Raw genomic sequence first — 22,041 nt, forward strand, 5'->3', positions numbered from 1 at the left:
TCGTTTAAAAATAAAACAAGAGAACAGAATGGTATGAGCACTCGAAAATCATCTGCAGCACTTTGAAGGGTTAAACCTGCTTAACCCATTCTTAGTCAGAGAATGGCACCAAAGAGTACAGCTCACCCCTTAAGCGTGGCTCGTTCTAAACCTGCGGTATCCTCAGCTTTTCAGAGCAGTCATGCACTCTGTTTCCGCCCCCCTCCCACCCAGTTAATAGGATCCATTCATAGCTACTCACTACTGCAGGATTTGACCTGAGAAATGCTAGGATTTATTAACTCAGCAGTTGTTTTGAAAAGTCCTTAAGTAATCTTTGCCCTTGTCCAGCAAGGGCACTGCTAGTCTCGAGTTCTCAGATGCAGCTGGTGAGGTTCTCGGCCAAGTTCTTCAGATGCAGGAATTTCTGCAGGACAACCTACTTTGACATGGCATTTACAAATCTTTAAACCAGGCTTCCTGGATCTAGGAAATGTTATTCCTGACTCCTTCGACCCAGATGCTGGCTAAAATTTAGTTTTTATAATCTGTAGGTAATCACTCGTTCTTTCCTCCTTCCTTCTTCCTAGGAGCTGGCATGGTGGTTAAATTTTTCTAAAACAGTCATATTAAGATGTTCAAAAACCCACTGCTGAGTCTCAGATAGAGGGTCACATCTGGCCATGAAAATCTTCTTCTCTGCGGGGTTGCAGTCCACACAGCTGTTGCTCACAGGATGGAATAATGTTCTGTCCTGGAGGGGTCAGAAAGAAAAGAAAGGACTGACATGATATACGGTGAATGACTGGAGTCCAAAATACAGACAGGAAGTAAACATATCCGGGTTTACATTTCAGTATATACCCAGAGTGTGAAAAATAGGCCATTTCCCAAATTAAACAATAACAGGTTGGAGAGCTGCATGGAAAACAGTTTCCCAGCGCCCATTGGCAGTACATTGGGACTGCCAGAAACAGAGGTTCAATCAGAAACAGAGAATTCGTTCCTTCACCGATTCTTTTAAAAAGTGATCCATCCATTTTCTACTCTATAGTGAGTGCTTTGCTACATGCTTGGGTTTTAAAGATGCTAAGTATATGAGGTTGCTTGTCGAGTAGCTAATCATCTAGCTATTTGGGGAGAGGCACACAGACAAAAATGGTAATTTAGTCCATAGCAAACAACAACAGTAGCACACACACACACACACACACACACACACGGCCAGGAGAGTCATAATCTTCCCTCCCTTTGTATTGAGCCTCTAATGGGAAAGAGAAATTTGAAAGAAACAGACACCAAACAAGCTAGGTGCTCTGTTGCCCTCTTCAGAAGATATGGGGACGGAGATACCTGATGCACAGGCAGAATCTCAATGTACAAACTCAAATTTATTAGCTCCGGAGCTTAGTACCTTCAACCCCTCTTTCTGCCATCACAGCTCTTCCTGTGATGCAATTCTCATTGCTTTCTGTAAAAGGGAAGAGGCAGCCTTCACTTCTTTTTTACAGAGTTGCTAAGTACATGATAAAGATAACAGCTCTGTGAGAGACAGTTACCATCAGGATGCAAAGTTTAAGTGGTGAACAAGCCCACTATCTGAACAGGCTCTACTAACACACAGGTCTTTTTTTTTTTTTTTTTTAAAGTAATCTCTATGGCCAGTGTGGGATTCAAACTCATGACCCCTAGATCAAGAGTCACATGCTCTTCAAAGTGAGCCAACCAGGAGCCCCAACACACACCTCTTTTCATTGTTCAAGTAGGGACAAGGAAGTTAAAGCAAAGAGAAAAAAGATCTTTCCTTAACCACTAATAAAACTTTTTGTCTCTTACAGTGTCTATGGAAAAAAAAAGCCAAGAACATGTAAAAGCATCCTCAAATCACTGCTTAAATGTCAGGATCAAATGCTGTTTTTTTTAGGAAATGTCCAGGGGTTCTGATTATTTTCTTTAGCTGTGGAACATTGGACTCCCAATGCGTTTAGAGTTAAAGAGTTTCTCAGGCAACCTGTGTCAATATTCCCAGGTTGCTTCTGGATGTTGAGACTCCATTAACCAATATTTAATGTCCTTTTAGGATCCGGATATTTGCACAGTTAGGCACTGTGTGAAGGGAGAATAAGGAAGGAGAAAGGCAGTGCCTGCAATTTAGTGCTTGTTTCTATTTAGTGCAAGCAAAGAGCTCTGCCTAATACAAAGCCTCACTTTTCTGTTTTCTTAAGTTTCCTGGGTTTATTTGTGGATTTTACTTTCCTTCCACAAAGAGGGCTCCTGAGGCGTCCTCCATTTTCTTCACCTGAGGCTTTGCTAACGCGACTGCTGTTTGACAAGGAGGGGAAACTCTGAGGAACTCTGTCCTACTCTGGGTGGAGGGGGCAGATTCTAGTGGGGAGGCGGCCCTGTAGCTCACCCCACGCATCCTTCTCTCTTGGGGCGAAGCTTATGATTAGAGACCCCTTCTCTCAGCTGCAGTGCGCCCTTTCCTCTTGCTTCCCAGCATCTCTCACACTCAGTCTCCTGCCCCTTCTACCAGTTTTTAGCTACATGGGCCTAATGAAAAACTGGAATCAGTTTTTGAAAGATCCTTCTTAAGCTGTTAAGTTCCTGAACATTCTATGTGACCTACCAAATTCTAATTCATTCTGTTCCCCGTACATGTACTTCTTTCTTCTCCTTACTTATCTGTGTTTCCTTCTATTGTTCTCTTTGTCAATAGCTCAAGTGGGGACCTTTATATGCTCACAGTTTCTCCCCCAAAGCACATATTTCTATGAAAGCTAAAAAAAATGAGAAAAGAAAGGAGCAGAATGCGTTCCTATTCTCTTTCCTTTGCCAGCTTGTGTACTCAGTCCGGATGCAAAAGCCAATCCTGATTTTCTAAACAGTATTTGCTGAGCTATAAGGTGATCGTATTTCTCCCAATCTCAAATTGGAACACATTCTCTGACAGATACAGGTATATGCATGAGGACAATCAGACAGGCTATGCAAATTCAGCACAACCCTGAAAATCTGTTATTGTACTTCATGTTCAAATAAAAGTTGAAAAGTTGAATTCCCTAAATCCATCTATGGCTGAGAAGCTTCAGCAGTGAAATGAGAGGGTAGATAAGATTAATCTGTAAGGCCTCTCCTGGCCATAAAATTGAATGAACATTTTATTCCAAAGTTCACTGGTGACAGAGACAAATGCTGGGGCAGCAAAGTAGAAACTATCAACAATACTGAGTTGATTGATAGATTGATCATTCTCTGGTTATAGACTGAGCTCTGTTCACCCTTGTCTTTGGAGTATCTGATAGGTCCCAGAGGCGAGGCTTCTGGAGGCCTTGCCAGCCTCTCCAGAGCCTGCTTCTTCCACTTTTGACCTTGGGGGCTGTGTACATTGCCATCTTTCTACATCCTACCGAGCTTTTGGATTATGAAATGTCTCTGCTGATGGTTTTCTTGGCTGGAATTAAGTCAGTGGAATGAGTAATCGTTCGTCAATATGGTCTCTTGTTCTATGACAGCCCTTTGCACTCCTACCCTTCATCTCATGATAAAAGATGGTCGTAACAGGTTGAATACAATGTTTTTTTCTTTGGAATAGACTTCTGAATGCTTTGGCAAGTCTGCTGTTCCAAAACCCCCTTAACGGGTGCTTTTAACCGGACTGCTCATTGTTCAGTCCTGACCGGGAAGCACAGCATATGTTCTGGCTGTTCAAAGTGCAATACAGCAAACTATGTCTCTGGTACCTCTCCCACCTTCCCTGCCTGCTTCCTCCCTTGTTTTTCTTGGGTTCCTTTTATATCTTTTCAAAAAATGTTTATTTATATTTATTTGTGAGAGAGAGAGAGAGAGAGGGAGGGAGGGAGACAGAGAATTGCAAGCAGGCTTTATGTTGTCTGCACCAGAGCCTGATGTGGGGCTTGAACCCACAAACCAGGAGATAGTGACCTGAGCTGAGATCAAGAGCTGGATGCTTAACCGACTAAGCCACTCAGGTGCCCCTCCTATTTTGTTTTTGCCTAGGAAAATTAGAAACCCTTGAGCAAGCAATGAAAAAGTTCACATCCAGGGTTATGGAATTGTCCTTCATAATCAAATCAGGTCAGACTAAATATCCAGTTCTGGCCATTCAGCTCATGCTGTGAAAGGTGTAAGTGGGCCTTTTCAGGTAGCTCATTGAAAGGGACACCACTCCAAAGCAGGCCTGTGATCTGATTGGCATCTGTGTGACACTCATAGGCCAGCATTAAATTTGATTAGATGTCGCGCTTCGACAGGGTTGGAACTTGGAAGGAATGAGTACGTTGTAGAAAGCATTCCATGTTGTGTTCAAGGTAGTAAAAGAACAAAACACCAGAGATGCAAAGACAATAAAAGAAGCGTGTGAGTTTACAATGTTTGGAAAGATGATTCTGAGGATAAAACTCCCACATAGTAGAAGGCAGCCTAGTACTGGCTATAGGGCTGGGATTTTGCTCTGCAGGGAATTTGGATCAAATTCCAGGCATGCCACGTACTTGTGTGACCTTGGACAGTATTTAATTCTCACAACCCCAGGTTCCTCATCTGTAAAATATAGATAATACTATATCCTTTGCAAGTTCGTTGTAAGGATAAAACGAGTTAATATATGTAAAATTGCTGGCACAATGTCCTAAATATAATAAGCGATTCCACTCTGCATCTTCCCTTAATTTATTTTTAGCCAGGGAGCATCCCCAATTCTAAAAATCAGAATGTACAAACCATCTGGCCCAAGACCAGCTATTCAAGAACAAATTGCATTTTCTGAAATCCTGGCAAAGTAGAATTTGCAAAAATCAGCACCTTCCCCAACCAGTTATCCGAATTGTTATACCAGCACCTTCCAATTTAAGCAAAAGGACTTATGGGGGTGCCTGGGTGGCTGGGTTGGTTAAGTGTCTGACTTCAGCTCAGGTCATGATCTCACTGTCCTTGAGTTCGAACTCCCTGTCAGGCTCTGTGCTGACAGCCTGCTTCAGATTCTGTATCTTCCTCTCTCTCTGCCTTTCCTCCTCCACTTGTGCTCTGTCTCTCCCTCTCTCAAAAATAAATAAACATAAAAAAATGTAAAAAAAGGATTTATGGAACAAAGGTGATACATGGCTCTGGAATGAGCCCTTCTTGGTAACTATGATCAGAGTTGGCATATGATTCATATGTTTCAGCCCTTTGTCTGAAATACAACACTGTTCAGGACAGCTTTCAAGAAGTATTTATTAAATATCTTTTGTTTTCTGGTATGTGTTAGGAGATAGGCTTAGAAAGATAATCTCAGATGTATCTCCTGACCTAAGAAGTGGGGGAGACCAACAGGTAAACAAGAAATGTACCAAGTAAGAAAGTGCCAGAGAGATTGCAGATGGGGGAGCGTAAGACGTATTAGGGTATTTCAGACGTAGAGAAGAACTTGAGAACAGAGATGTGATAGCATGCACACTTATGCATTCAATTTATTCAACAAAAATTTATTTGGGACCTACTATTATCAGGCACTATTTCAGGTGTCTAAGATGTATCAATGAACTTAGCAAGACAAAAATCCCTGCCCTCTTGGATCTTACATGCTAGAGGCAGGGTGGAGGTGAGTCACTGGGGGCACAGGCAGTAAACAATGAGTGTAACAGGTAAAACATACAGTCAGTGTGCAAACTGAAATAGGGCAGCAAAAGGACACCTCATCGAGAAGGTGACCTTCGTGTAATCTTGCAGAAGGTGAGGGAATTAGCCGTGCCAATATCTGGGGGAAGAGAGTTCCAGACAGAGAGAATAGTCCGTGGAAAGGTGCTAAGCAGGATTGCACCGTGGTGGGTTAGAGGAGCTGCGAGGGGGTGGGAGGAGTTGGGGGGGGGCAGGGAGTAGGACGAGATGAGATCAGAGGTAATGAAGAGCTAGATTATGTGCTGGGGACCAGCAAGTGATTTGGTGAATTCCAGATGATTATATCCAAGAGATATCATGCAGAGACTGGGGTGCACTGCTAAGGCTTGATTTTTCATGCAAGTGTTTGCAGGGGGAGGGGTGTATTAAACCCATTGGAGGATTTAATACAGTGAGCCACAGGATCCATATTTTGGGTAGTAACAGAGAAGAGGGTGGAGTTGGGGTAGGGTGGCGCTGGACTCTGGACGAGAGAATAGTCAGAGGCTACTGCAGTCATCCAGATTTAAGCCGGCAAAAGCAAAACCAAAACCAAAAGCAACGGGGGGTGAGTTGGAAGAGATGATCTATTTGAGAAGTAAATGTCTAGAACATTCTGATTAATGGACTGTGGGCATTGAAGTGGGGGAAGAAGAGGATGACTGGAGGAAAAGCAATGCTGAGGCAAGAAATGTCGAAAAAGGAACAGGATCACCTGGGGGGAGAGGGGATAGTGATTTTGGTTTTAGGTATAACAAGTTGGGGGCAGCTATGAAGCATCCAGGTTCAGGCGTCCAATAAGCAGGTGGCTGTCAACTGGACCTGAGGACTTTTCTGTGCACAGTGGGAAAAACTGAGTTGATTCCTTCTACTGACTATTCATTTCTGGGTGACATACATTGAAAGAGAATGCTTTTGCAAGACAGAGCTCTTTCTCTCCGATGCCTTTGGTGTCTAATATGGATGTGGCTAGTTTTTAATCATAGTTTTATCCCTGACAATAATCTTTGATGGTCACTCGTCAGTGAGTTAGGTTTTCCATCTACAAAGTGAATGGTGTGGAGGGGAGAGTAGAATGAGATACGAGATAAAAATATCTGCCTTCCCACCTCTTAGCGTGGTGGAGAGGAACAAGGTTGATAGATGAATGTCCTTTGTGTTCTGGAAGAAAGACAAATTAGGCAGCTTTTTCCTGCCTATTTTTACTGTTGGCCTCTGGGAGAAGGCAAATAATACGTTGATAGGCATAACAGGGACAAAGCAGTCTTATTGTCTATCCTTTTCCATTGTTTTCTTTGACAGTTAGAATTCCTCACAGGATGAGAAAATTGGTCTTCTTGCATCAGTGGCTAATTTGGTCAATCAGAAATAATGCTTCTTAATGTCCTGACCGAGCCCCTTGGTGTGTGCACGGAGATGTCACCAGCTACAGCAAACCTTCCACCCCTACTCCTTGCTCTTCTCACTGGATTTTCCGGGCTATAGGCAAGTGATATACATGAGCGTACCCTCAATTCTCCAGAGGAGCCAGAATTATTAAAAAAAATCTAATCTGATTTGTTAGATAACTGCTCTTCAAACCAATCAAAGCCTTCCTGGTCTCTTAGTTAAATCCTTAGCATGGCCGACAGGGTCTTGTATCGTCCTGTCCAGGCCAGATGTCTGGTTCTATAGATCATCATTTTTCCTCACGTTCACACCTTTCAACTGGCTTCTCTCTGTTTTCCCAAGAAAACCAAGATCTTGCCTCCCTCAGGGCCTTTGCATAAGCTGATACTATATCCAAGGTCTTTTTCTCGGCCACTTCCTTCACTTGCCTAATTCCTACTCATCTTTTAGGTCTCCATTTAAACGTTAGTTTGTAAGAGCAGGTTTGCCTACTTCTCTGACCTGGGTAGAGCCCCGTGTTTTGTGTTCTCATATTATCCTGTAACTTAATTAATTAATTTATTTTTGTCTGCCTCCCCACTAGACTGAAAGCTCCAAGAGTAGGGAAAACCCATCTGCTCCGTATCTTGTTTCCATCTGTCCACCGCTCTTCGTCTCCCCTCGGTAAACCTGGGAATCATATGAACATAACAATAGCTGCTTTTTATTGAGTATGAATCTATGTATCTGGCAGTGCTACGTATTCTACATAGGCTTTCTCATTTTATCTACCTTAACCACATAAGCAATAAGAAATAGCGAATGTGGACAAACAGGAAGCTGGGCTCATTTTTTATTTATTCAACAAATACTAATTAAGCACCAACTATATGCCAGCCAGTGTTTTAGGTACTATATGAAAGAAAGCAGAGAAACATCTCTGCTCTCATAGAATTTACATTCTAATATCTAGCCAGAGCTAAATAAATAAAATGGTACAAAACTCTATAATACAGAAATACAACTAATTAGCCCATTTCTCCCATATGTAAACTTGCTTGGAGAGCTAAGATCAAATCAGAGGTAGTTTGTTGAACACATGGTTTGTAATAGTGAACACTAATTGAACTCCTAAATGCCATGTCCTAGGTACATTTAAATTTTATTTAATCATTACAACAGGCCTTTAAGACAGATATGATTATTATCCCCTTTTTATAGATGAGGAAACAAAAATGCATAGTAAGGAAGTTTCCCAAGATCCCAGAGCCGGGACCCACCCTGGAGCCAGAACTCAAGTCTTCAATCCCACAGGACCTAGAGCCTCTGCTCTGGATCTCTAAGCTATGTTTCATCGTCCTTCTTGGCTGAGCCAACCAGCAATCCTCCACCTCTGCTCATGAGCAAATGTTATTTAAATACTAACTGAAATGTTTACAGTTCTTATTACCTAGATTCTTTTCTGTTAGTCCAAATGTTGGCAGGCATTTAATTCAGGAAGGCTTTATCCTTATGTTAGAGCTTGGGATAGTCTGCAATGGAGCCTCTCTTGTTCTGAGTGACGAGAGAGAACGGCAGTTAAGTTCGTTAGGTAAAATGCTAACCAGTAGGGATATTGCCAAGTTACCTAGAAATGGCAAAAGATAAAAGGTCATGCCAACCAGGTGCGACATACAAATAAAAACAAGAGTGGAAGATAACACTATCGAAAAGGCAGTTTTATTGCTGTGCTGAATGTATTTCCCTCCTGGGAGTTAACCTCCATCTTGGTTGAATCCTTAATTTGAATCAAAGATCATAACTTCTTACGGTATAGTGACTTAAGTCTCCTATTAGAAATGGGGGTATGATGGAGATAGTGGGCATATTACTTTCAGCAAGGCATTTGAAAATCTCCTCTTTGTTTTCTTTTGGGCAAGCTGGAGAAATATGGGCTAGAAGAAATAACTATTAGGTAAATCTGTATCGGTTTGAATAACTTCATCCAAATGATGCTCATTAATGGATCAATGCCACCTCTATCTTACTATAGAAGGCTCAGTTCTTGGCCTTGGGTGTTGGGATCCACAACTCAGATGAGGGCATGAATGCGTGCAGATCTGATTCACGGATGGAATAAAACTCGTTTGATGGCTAATAAGTTAGATAGAAAAATCAAAATCCAGGTTGAGGTAAATCTGGTGAGATAGAATTTCGTAGAAATAAATGGATGGCTACACAAGTATAAAAAGACACATTATACAGGTAGAAGACTGTAGAGATGTATCTCTGAGAAAAATGAGAAAAAGACGTGAGTTTTTATACTGAAAATTTATTAAAAAGCTAAATATGTGAATTTAAGGTAGAAAATCAATAAACTAAACCTAAACTGACAAAAATATATTGCTCATAACAAAAGGGAGCTGTAGGCTTATAACAAAGCACAAGAAACAGATTGCATTTTCTTTGGTTGGGACACACCTAGACCATTGTGTTCTGATCTGGGTATCATGATATTTTCTAGAACTATTTGGAGTATGTTAGGAGTGAGTTGAGGAAGATCCAGGAAGTTGAAGTAGATCCAAATTAAGTCATATGAAGAGTCGTGGCAGGAAATTGGCCTATTGAATCAGAAGTAAGGAGTAAAGATCAGGCAAGCATTGTTCAAATATTTGGGATCTGTATTCAGTGAAATGGATTAAATTTAATTGGTGTGTTTTCAAAGGCCAGGGAAGAACTTTTTAATTTTTTAAAAATGTTTATTTACTTTTGAGAGAGAGAGAGGGAGCAAGTGGGGCTGGGGAAGAGAGAGAGGGAGACACAGAATCCGAAGCAGGCTCTAGGCTCTGAGCTGTCAGCACAGAGCCCCACGTGGGGCTTGAACTCCTGAGCTGTGAGATCATGACCTGAGCTGAAGTTGATGGCTTAACTGACTGAGCCACTCAGGCAGCCTTGAGGGAAGAACTTTTCAATACTTGGGACTGTCTAGAAATGAATGAGCTGAACTGGGAGTGTGTGACTGCCTGAGTACGACCACAAAGTCCAGGATTTTGTAGTGGGGCTTCATATATCATAACCAAAGTCGAATTGCATGCCTTTTAATTAAACTCTTCGTATATACTTTTCTCATTTTTGGTCTTAAATCAATACCTAACCAGAATGCTTTAAAAATAAGAACCTTGTGGCCTTCCATCTGGCATCTTGTGGACCAGCAGGATTTCATGAGCTGAGAGGCCAAAGCCCTGGCATATATCACAAGTTACAATAAATAGTCACATGTAGGCACATGCCAAGACTTCCACCCACTCACTTCGTAAACTAATGTGACTGTTACAATGTTATCAATGTAGCCGGAAAGGAAACTTCTTATCTGTGTTTCCTGTTTGATGTTATTTTTAAGTCCTTTCTAATGGCAGTTAAACTATGAGAACACCCCAGGGAGTAATGAAGAATAGAAATTTAAACCTTTCACTTTTAGTCTTTGGGGAGGCTGTGTATGTGGTCGTGAGACAAAGAGATGTGCTAAGGATTTGTGTCTTGTGTTTTTTCTTTTTAGTTGGAAGTATAGTTGACACAACGTTACACTGGTTTCAGGTTACAACATAGTGATTCAACGACTCTGTACCTTATGCCGTGCTCACGGCAAATGTAGCTATCATCTGTCACCACACAACGTTATTACAATACCATTGACTATATTCCTATGCTGTAGCTTTAATCTCTATGACTTACTCGTTCCATAACTGGAAGCCTCTACCTTTCACTTCCCTTCATTCTTTTTGTCCAACTCCCCATCCCTCTCCCCTCTGGCAAACATCAGTTTGTTCTCTGTACTTATGGGCCTGTTTCTGCTTTTTGTTTGTTTGTTCTTTTGTTTTTTAGATTCTACATACAAGTGAAATCGTATGATATCTGTCTTTCACTGACTGACTTATTTCACTTAGCATTATACCCTCCAAGTCCATCCATATTGTTGCAAATGACAAGATCTCATCCTTTTTTATAGCTGAATAATATTCCATTACACACATACATATATATATCTCAATGTATATTATGAATGATATATATATATATCAATGTGTATATATGTGTGTGTGTGTGTGTGTGTGTATGCACATATATATGTGTGTGTGTGTGTGTGTATATATATATACATATATATATGTGTGTGTGTGTGTGTGTGTGTGTGTGTGTGTGTATATATATATATCAGGCATTTTCTTTATCCATTCATCTATTAATGGACATTTGGGTTGCTTCCATGAATATTTGTTACATTTTATCCATCACAACTTGGGGTTCATGAAGAAGATCATTTCAATAACTGAACCCAGTGTTTCTTTAATCCATTAAAAAATGCTTATTTAACAACTTCTATATATTAGATATTAAGCAGGCCAAACAGAAATAAAAGCAAAGTTCCTGCCCTCAGGTAGTTAACATCTATAAAGGAAGACTAACTATGCAGAATACAATGTTACAGGTACAAAAAAAACAAAATGATATAGGAATACAAATAAGGGGGCAAGTTCCAACTAAAGCAAGAGGGACAGACAGGGTAAAGAAAATAGGTAAACATTGGAGCTTGAAAAGGGATTCTCCATCTGGCTGCCCATAAGAATGTTTTAGGAGCCTTCAAAAAATACCAATACCCAGGCCTCCCCTTCTAGAGAGCCTCAGTCAGGCTTACCTTATGCCAGTAGCACACGGCCTTAAGGGTACTTTTACAATGTCCTGGAACCTGGCGCTTTCATAATGTTTGATATTTTTTTCTTTTCCTTGGTCAACATTTTCTTGGCTATTCTTGGCCTTTTCATTTCCATATAAATTTCAGAATCAGTTTATCAATTCAGACAAATGAGCCTGCTGGGATTTGGATTGGTTTTGCATTAAATGTATATACCTTTTTGAGAACTGTTATCTTCACAATATTGATTCTTATCCTTAAACATGATCCCTCTATATAGGGATATATATTTAAATTCCTCTTAGTGATGTTTGGTAGCTCTCTGTGTAAAGGTCTTTCACATCTGTTGTGAGATTTGTTTTTGTTCATGTGATGCTTTTCATGGTGATCAAATGAAATTGTTTTTAAATTTCATTATTTATTTGTTTTGTTGTTGTTGTTGCTGGCATATAGACATTTGCTTTTCTTTTTTTTAAATTTTAATGTTTATTTATTTTTTGAGAGACAGAGGCAGAGCATGAGCAGGGTAGGGGCAGAGAGAGAGGCAGACACAGAATACAAAGCAGGCTTCAGGCTCTGAGCTGTCAGCACAGAGCCTGATGTGGGGCTCAAACTCACAAGCTGTGAGATCACGACCTGAGCCAAAGTCAGACGCTTAACCGACTGAGCCACCCAGGTGCCCGGACATTTGCTTTTCTTATATTTACCTTGTATCCGAGACTATGCTAAAGGTATTTATAAATTTTAATAATTTAGATGTATAATCTTTTGGATTTTCTGTATATCCAACTATGTCATCTGTGAATTGACTGTTTTATTTGTTCCTTTCCAATTCTCGTATGTTGCAATTTCTTTATCTTGCTTGATTATTCTGGGTAGGTCATCCTGTACAATGTAAAACAGAAGCGATGATAGCAGACATTGTATCTTATTCCCAGTCTCTGGAGGAAAGCTTTAACATCTCACCACTAAGAGTGAATGATTGTTGTGGGTTTTTGGAGATACCCTTCTTATTTGATTAAGTTAGCTTATTTCCATTAGGTTAGTTTTTATATGGCTAAGACTATTTAGTCTTAGATGGTAAAAGCTTGAGGATTCATAGATAGACCCACGTATATAAGGTCCCTTGACTTTGACAAAAAGTGATATTTACATGTAGTGGGAAAGGAAATGGTCTTTTTAATAAATGATGATTGATCAGTTTGATATAAATATGGAAAAGGAATCGATCCCATATTACACTGTACACATAAAAATATTTCAGGGAATTATATACCAAAAAGTAGAAGATTAAACAATAAATCTTCCAAAGATGACTTAGAAGACTATCTTCATGACTTTGGTGTGGGAAAATGTTTCCTAAAGAAGACACAAAAAACACTAATGATAAAGAATAGCTCTTTATCAAGATATTCCATGAGAAAGAAAAGGTAAGACATCAACTGGAATAAGATATTTACAATATGTATGTCCAACAAAACACTTGTATCTAGATATACTTTAAATGTCCTCCCAAACATTTATAAGAAAGAGTCAAACAATCCATCTTAAAAAAACGGTCAAAGACTTAACAGGTCCTTCACAAAGAAGATACCCAAGACAGCTAACAAGCATGTGATATCACTCTACAACCACAGAATGAAAAAGGGAAAAGAAAAAGAAACAATGCCAAGTGTTGACCAAAATGTGGAGGAACTGGATTCTCATGTAGTGTCTGCACCCTGCCCATAGCTTTTCAGGTCTCACTGACTCAGTACAGGTCCACCCAGCTCCCAATGCTGGGCCACTGTATCTCACTCCCTAAAGGCTGTTTCTCGCCACAGGAACAGTTCTGTCCATGAGAGGAACCACTGAGAGATGTCTGAGAATAAACTCCCCTCCCCTTAGGAATAATACTAACCAAAGATTGAGTGAGTTTATTTGCTCTCTGATGCATGCCCTGTACCGTCTCCAGAGATTTTTGGCAGGCTTGAGTTCTAATTGCTCACAGTGGCACCTGCTTGATAATTCACCCTTTATTGACCCCCACCCCCTCCCTGTCCACTTACCTCCTTCCTACCAAGATTTTGGGGGACCATCTCCCAAATAAAACACTCTCAAATTCTCGCATCAGGTATACATCTAGGGAAACCCAAATTAAGTACATATTATATGCCAATAAAAATGTGTATTTATAAAGGAACAAGGGAAATAGCTCCTAATTTTTTGAGGGGCGGAAGCAACAGTTAATATTGCTTAAGATAGGTTACTGTAGTGATGTGGTATATCAATGTGGTATTTTTTCAGTGTAAAAAGTGCATTTGTCACCCACATGGGTGTAAATTTGATGATGTGGCCAGAAACTGCTAATTTTTGCATGTTAAGTTTAACTCACTTAATTTTTATCCCTATGATGTTGATAAGGAAGTTGAAAATCATAGATGCAAAATAACTTATTCAAGATCACATTACAGTTTGGGATGTGTTAGGCATCATAGGCGATCATTATGTTGACCAGATCGTGAAGGGTCAGGATAAGAACTGCAGAAAGGCACTTTATCTTTTACTTCGTGTGAAACCAAGTACTATGACCAGATTTTGTATAAACTTTCTCTGACTTCACGACGGAAGCTGGGTTAGAGAGGGAAGGGATAGGCAGGATGACCTTTGAGGTAGCTCTTAACAGTAATCCAGGGGTCAGATAAGAAGGGCTGCAATTAGGTCAGGGGCTATAGGCATGGCCGAGAGGATAGATTTTAGAGATATTGGCCAAGGAGGGGGTTGACAAGTCTTAGTGACTAATTAGATTTAGGGGTTGAAGAAGAGGGAAGAGAGTTTTTTATTTTGGATATTTGTTGATAATTTAAATATTTTTACTGAGGTCATTTCAACAAGTCATTGTTTTTGTAAGAGGGGTCCCCCTGGTGGTAAAAGAAAAACCAAGAATGAGATTCTTTCCCCGTGGTACTTGCTATTGTGGGACATGCTTGTATAAGGGAACCTAGTTACGAGACAATAAAATAGGGATCCTTACCCCCTTTTTTGTGGTAGCAATGACTCACATATAAGAATAACTGAAAGCTGGGGCGAGGTGGGGGCAATGGATATAGGTGGTCAAAAGTACAAACTTCCAGTTATAAGATGAGTAAGTTCTAGGGATGTAATGCATAGCATGGTGACTATAGTTAACAATACAGTGTTGTATATTGAAAGTTGTTAAGAGAGTAGAGCTTAAAAGTTTTCATCACAGAAAAAATCGTAACCCTGTAAGGTGATGGATGTGTTAACTAAACTGATAGTGGTTGTCTCCTTGCAATATATGCATATATCAAATTATTGCATTCTACACCTTAAATGCACACAATGTTATATGACAGTTATAACTCAATAAAGCTGGGAAACAACCCAAAAGTCTTCCTGAAAAAAAATTACAACAACTGGGAGCCAACGGCTGCCGATGGGTCAGAAAGTGGGACCTGACAACAACCTTCACCCACTCAAGCAAAGTAGCATCTGGTCACCTTCCTTTTCTAAGAAATTGTCACGTAGCTGGAGGAAAGGTTGGCTGCTATCAGTGGTGCTGAATCCAGTAGGCACTGAACTCTCCCAGGGAACACTGATCCGATTTAAGAGCATGGCAGGGGAATAAGGAAAGACTTTATTTATTATTAATTTTTTTAAAAAAAATATTTACTTTTTGAGAGAGAGAGAGAGAGAGAGAACATGAGTGGCAGAGGGGCAGAGAGAGAGGGAGACAAAGAATCAGAAGCAGGCTCCAGGCTCTGGGCTGTCAGCACAGAGCCCGACACGGGGATCGAACTCATGGACCCGTAAGGTCGTGACCTGAGTCGAAGTCGGAGGCTCAACCGACTGAGCCACCAGGGGCCCCAAAGCTAATGACTTTAAAGCCAGATGCACCTGAATCTGAATGTTGGCTCCAGCACAAATATGCTGGTATTGGTTTCTTTCTCCGTGAATTATACATAATAGAATCTAGGTCGTTGCGAGGTTTGAGGGAATGTGGGTAAAGCACTAGCTCAGTGCCTCCTTAACAGTTGGAGATGATGATGATGATTACCTTAGGAGCTTAGGAGATGGCCCACTGCGGTCCTTTAGGCAATTAGTAGAGTCTTAGGGATCTTGTTTATTCATGAATATGCTAATAAAAGGAGGGAGCTCCAAAGCTGACTCAAAAGATGCTAAACTATCTGGAAGCTCCCAGGGCCAGGTAGCGCATCCAAATAAACAAGGTAACACCCCGGAGACACTTCTCTCTTGGTGCTTTCTCTCTTTATGCCTTGGGAATAATCCATGGGATAAACAAGAAGCACTTTCAAAAACAGGTGCATCTGAATAAGCCTGAGTCATCGACCAAGATGAGATATTTCAGAAACTTTCCATTTTGAGCCTTGGCTTGTTCCTGATTATGTATAAATACCTTGCTTGTTATATAAATACACAGCGAATGTAACCTTTTGCTAAGAAATGCAAGGCCAACAGCTACAAAAGCAACTGAGAAAAGGTGCCACAGCACAAGTGCATCCTGTAGCCGCTCCTTTTCACAAGTCCCTTAGGGTCCTGGAAGGCTTACAATGTTAAAGCTATAAGAGTTACCTCTTGAAATCACCACAGCCATTTTTTTTTTCCTCTCCAGGAGCTCTGTGTGCATGTGTATTAGTTTGTTTTATCCATCTGTAAGCTTTTGTAAGCTCCCTAATGAAAACAACTATATTTTCTTGGCTTAATTGCACATTATTGAATGTTCTGTCTCTCATGCTATAAATGTACAATAACGAGAAATGGTCTGTTCATTAGGGAAAGCCAGCAAACTAGGGAAATGGTGAATCAGGTAGATTATCAATGTGCCCAGAAAATAACTTCTTAAAGGCCAAAAGATAACCATAAAAACAAAACAACTTGATTATTGCACCACCCGTAGCTTGTACCATATTGAATAACAAAGAGGGGTTGGCAAGATTAATCATCTGTGATGCATTTTGTAAGGAAAACAGAAGGATACAACTGATGTGTTGTACTTTTCTGGACACATAGCCACAGCCTGCCAGATGCTATGGTGAGTGGTGCTGTGCAGAATATTCTTGTACAAATAGGTCTGCCTTTGAGTAGAATTTTAGGTGTCCACCGCTAAGAGGGGGAAACCAGAAAGCTATTAAGTGAGGGAACAAATATCAAAACCAGTGATCCCCCATATTGATTCTTGGCAGATTCTTCCCTTTAGCTTTCTTGTATCCCTTAGGATACTGTTTACCTCCCCACAGGAGAGCCAAAGCTCATGATTAAAGTGGTGGGGGTGGCATTTTCTGTATAGTTTAGAGTAAGCCCGAATTATGCTAGGGTGTGAAAAGGCAAACACAGGGTGTCATCTTTCTGGCTGGGAAGGTCCCCAGCAGTTCTACGAACTTGAAGGGTACAATGGAGCTTATGGAGTATTTACTAATTGACAGCCAAGTCCTGCCTTAAAAACCAAAGGAGTTGGAAAAAAAATTTGTATAGTACCCTAAAAAGTTATCAAGAGACAACTTAATGAAAATATTTTAAAATACAAATTTAATTGCTCTTTATCAACTCGATAAAATGTGATTTTTATATTTGCTTTTGAACTATTTTTTCTGTCATTAAATGTTAACTTTATAATTCTTTAAACTTTCTTTTAAGCTTATTTATTTATTTTGCGCGCGAGAGAGAGAGCAGGGGAGGGGAGAAAGAGAGGGAGAGAGAGAATCCCAAGCAGGCTCCACATGTCAGTGCAGAGCCAATGTGGGGCTCGATCGCACGAACAGTGACATCATGACCTGAGATGAAATCAAGATTCGGGTGCTTGACCTGAGCTGCCCAGGTGGCCCAGTTCTTTAAACCTTAAAGTCTCCCAAATAAATTCTCCTTTGTCATACTTGGACAGGATTTTGGCCAAATTACAAATGGGTCAGTTTCTGTAGAAAGGTTGCAACAATTGCCTCCCCATGAGTGTGGATTGTTATAACTTCGTCTTAACCCAGACAGCTCCCAAGCAAATGGGATTAAGATATATAATAAATGGATGTTAATGTGTGCATGTGTGCGGGTGAGTGACTTGAGGTTCTTAAAAATTACACACGTGTCCATTTGTTTATTGGGTACGTGGTCCCTCCATCTGGGAGTTGTCTGGGTTAAGACAAGTCCCTTCACTTGAGCGTGTTGTGGCCCCAAACCATTTTTCAGACATAACTGGTTGTGATGGGTGCACACATAGCAAGCAAAGCCAAAAGCAATGCCCCTTCCAGCATGCTTTATCTTTAATCTTTGCTGGTGATCTCCAAATGCCTGAGCCAAATGTGTATACTTTTAAAAAAATGTTTTATTTATTTTTGAGAGAGAGCATGAGAGCAGGGGAGGGGCAGAGAGAGAGGGGGCAGAAGACCCAAAGCGGGCTCTGTGCTGAGAGCAGTGAACTCCCTGTGGAGTTCGAACTCATGAACCGTGAGATCATGACCTGAGCGGAAGTCTGAGGCTCAATCGACTGAGCCACCCAGGAGCCCCGCCAAACGTGCACGCTTGTGTCCAGGTAACAATTCAAATAAAAACAGTGTGTTAACCAGCCAACAGACTTTGAGTGAGAAACCTTAAGCCCAGCAGTTTGAGGATGCCTGCAGGGAACTGATTCTTACCTTTCTGTATCCCCAGAGCTGGTTCCCCTTCATGCCGTGACAGTCATAGAGAGTGACCGGGCTGTTGTGCGAGATTGCATCGAAGCAGAATTTTCGGGTGTGAAGTGGCTCCCCGGGTCGGATGTCTTCTCTCCATCCCAAAGTAAAGAGCTAACAAAACAACCACAGCGGAAGAGCGACAGTGAGTTTAGTTCGGAGAGTCTGGAGAGCAAGGGAGGTCTTTTTGCAACCTGGCACTTCTGCTTTGTGAGTTACCAGCAAAGAACTCCATCTAGCCTTACTAGAGGTGCTGAAAAAGGCATGTATCATAAAGCTCTGTAGCAGCAACGGTGGCGCCTTTGGCCTGGGCTGCCAAAAAGTACGAATGAGGATTTCCCAACGAGGAACCAGGAAAAATGACAGAGGCATGGCGTGGGAAGAAAGAGAGAGTGAGAGCAGGAGAGAGGGAGGGAGAGACAGAAGAACAGGGAGGGGAGCGGCAGGGGGAAGATGGAAGGGGAGGGGGTGGGAGGGGAAGACGCTCTTTACATTCTTCATTTAGATAAAATGCTACTGGATCAAATGCTGCGCAGTTAGCCCAAATAAGCAGATTGACTGCAAAAAGACGGGAAGCCGAGCTGAGCTGGACTGATGCCAGCAGTTTGAAAAATTTGATTTAAATGGAAGCTAAGCTTAATGAAGCAAAGAATAGGCAGATTAATTTTCTGGAGTTGGTAAGAGTAATTCAGCAGGGCAACGTAGAAAGTTTTGGACTGTAACGCACAGTAAGAGATCAAGTTTACACACACACGGATTCCTCCTCCCCAAGTGAAAACAGAAGCTTCACGAAAGGATTGTTGTCCTTACTGCATTTAATGGACTCTGATAATTCCAACCAATCTTTTCCTATTTTAGTCTATTCTATACTGTCCTTCCCATTGTATTATTTAAAAGAATGCTACTTGGGGTGCCTGGGTGGGTCAGTTGGTTGAGCGTCCCACTTTGGCTCAGGTCATGATCTCGCGGTTTGTGAGTTCGAGCCCTGCGTTGGGCTCTGTGCTGACAGCTCAGAGTCTGGAGCCTGTTTCAGATTCTGTGTCTCCCTCTCTCTCTGCCCCTCCCAGCTCATGCTCTGTCTCTCTCTCTCTCTCTCTCTCTCAAAAGTAAATAAACATTAAAAAAAAAAAAAGCTACTTAGGAGGCACTAAGCACTAAGTGAATTTTACAATATATTTAATTAAGAAAAAACACTTCTATAAGAGAAATGGTCAACCACTTAAGGAGTTCAGGAGGAGAAATCCTCAAGTAAGTGGGGAAATGGACTAGATGAGACCTACGCTTTCTTCCAATTCTAAGATTTCAATGAGGTTATGTAATTCTTACAATAGGACTTAAGGTGGCCTTTGTGAAGCCAAGCTGTGAATGGCAAGATAAAGAACTGTCAGAGGGACCCTGCTGATACAACAGTGAGCACAATGCTGAATTGTGTTTAGATAATACACTTGGCACTGACCAAACCCTCGGAATATTCTAGTTTTTATTCTAGGTCCTACCCGGGTAAGAAAATGTAGAGAATCTGGCAAAATACCAGGGATGGCTAACAAAAACAGTGAAGTGATAGGGAAACTGCAGAAGACTTGAAAAAAAAAAATGGGTTAAGAAAATCAGAAAGAAATGGTCTAAATCGAACATCTGAAAGTAGATTGCCTGCGTAACGGTGAGTGACTGTATTCTGTTTTCCTGGAAGACGGGACAAAAGAGAATGCTTTAAATAGAAGGACAAGGGTCTTAGGTTGGGCATTTGAAATAGGTTCATGAAGAGAAATTGTGCGGTCTCTTTTCCTACAGTCCTTGTGCCTTCTCTCATTGCTCAGCTCAATACATTGATGACTAGCCAATACATTGATAACTTATCATCTGTAATATGTCCCACGCTGTGTACAATTTCCCATCTGTACATCCCATGGACATCTCACATTCAAAATATCTTAAATTCAAGTTGATTTTCTGTCGTTCTAAACCTGTTCCTACTCCTTTATTTTGTTTTAACTGGTAGTCATAGCACTCGCTTGCCAAGCTGGGAGTCTTTCATTTTTAGGTCCTTTGTCTCCCTTACCTTCACTGCTTAATCCATTAGCAAGTGTTACCATTCTTGTCTCCTGAATATTGCTGGAAGCAGTCCCTTCTTCTCTATATCTCCACTATCTTTGCTCTCAATATTTCTTGTCTGGACTACTTTCAGCAGTCCATTTCATGACTTGGCAATGACAAGTCATTTCATGACTTCCCAATTGGTTTCTGTCCCACCTTCCTTTTCTGGTTCCTTTGTGACTCTTTGACCATATTACCTCTCAACCTGAAATCTAACCACGTTTTCCCATAACCCTTAGAGAATATAGTTCAAACTCTTTAACATATAAAGAAATTTCCACCATCCTGACTTTGCCATTTTTTTTTTTCCCAGCTGCATTCCTTTCCCTTTAGTTCATGTTCCAGCTACAACAACTCATTTGGAAGATTGCTAAGAGAGTAGATCTGAACAGTTCTCACCACCAGAAAAACAAATTCTGTAACTATGTATGGTGGTATGTGTTAACAAGACTTACTGTAGTGATCATCTCACAATACATACGAATATCAAATCTTTACGTTATACAACTGAAGCTAATATAAAGTTGTATGACAATTATATCTCAATTCAAAAACATTAGTAGTTCTTGGCACTAATCAGGCTCTTTACTCCCTTCTGTGACTTTGTTCATGAGAGTCCCTCTGGTTGGAAGGCCAACATTCACCAGCCAACCTAGTTCATAGTCATCAGTTCTTTAAGATTAGTTCAGGTGCCCACCCAACCAAGAAGCCTTCCTCTGTGAACTCCCTGACTCCTTCTTATCCTTTACCTTATCTCGTCACGATTGCCCATTTATGTGTCTGTACCCTCACTAAACAGTGAGATCCTTAATGGTCGGATTGGTCTTTTTTATCTTTGCATTTCTAGCATGCAGAACAATTCAGAACATACAATAAATGTCCAATAAAATTTCTATTGAATGAATGAAAACTTGCGTCCATTCTACTAACAGAAACTACACTGGGATAACTGACAAGATAAAGCAGTTGGTCTTGTTAGTTCTTTAAATAAATTTGGGCTGTTTGTGTCTAATTAGAATAATATCAATAATAATATAATTTTTTGAACTTTCATCTTTGATGATTCTTGGCTGAGTTACCTATTCCTGAAACAGAAATTTCCTGTCCTATAAACTTGTCATTGGCACTGTTTGGGTCTTAATTTCATTTAAATATCACACTTTCTTGGTACTATAAACAGTCAAACCCATGCTTTTTGCCATTTCCCTCTGTGCCTTTCCTTCTCTTTTTGGTTTCCATATACGTAGAAGGCCAGAGTTGAAAGGGGCTGTTATTATTACCTAGCACAGTTCCTCATTACACAGTTGAGGGAAATATATATATATATATATATATATATATACACACACACACACATATATATATGTATTACTTCTTGCTTTCTTTTTATTTTTCTTATTTTTTTTATTAGCTGGATCTTATTCATCTATTGTCACAATTATATCTCAGGGCTCCTTAGGTGATTTTTTTTCTTGTTTCTAAGTTTGTCATTATAGTGCGATAATCATTCCCATATTTGTAGAGTGATTGTTGGCTGGTAGTTTTCAGAGTGTTTTATGCTGTATCATCACCACCACCATCATCATCATCATC

At 40.6% G+C, this 22,041-nt stretch overlaps 1 protein-coding gene across 1 annotated transcript in view; it reads right to left on the bottom strand.

Moving 5' to 3' along the window:
- Window positions 1-565: 565 nt before the first annotated feature.
- GALNTL6 (polypeptide N-acetylgalactosaminyltransferase like 6) overlaps window positions 566-22,041 on the bottom strand; it is a 1,186,276-nt gene continuing 1,164,800 nt past the window's right edge. Inside the window, exons 11-12 of the mRNA XM_007097151.3 lie at window positions 18,319-18,468; window positions 566-733 (exon numbers count right to left, since the gene is read on the bottom strand). Coding sequence (XP_007097213.2) covers window positions 566-733; window positions 18,319-18,468 — 318 coding nt within the window. The remainder of the gene's footprint in view (window positions 734-18,318; window positions 18,469-22,041) is intronic.

This window comes from Panthera tigris, chromosome B1 (assembly GCF_018350195.1).
Source record: "Panthera tigris isolate Pti1 chromosome B1, P.tigris_Pti1_mat1.1, whole genome shotgun sequence".
Classification (NCBI taxonomy): Eukaryota; Metazoa; Chordata; class Mammalia; order Carnivora; family Felidae; genus Panthera; species Panthera tigris.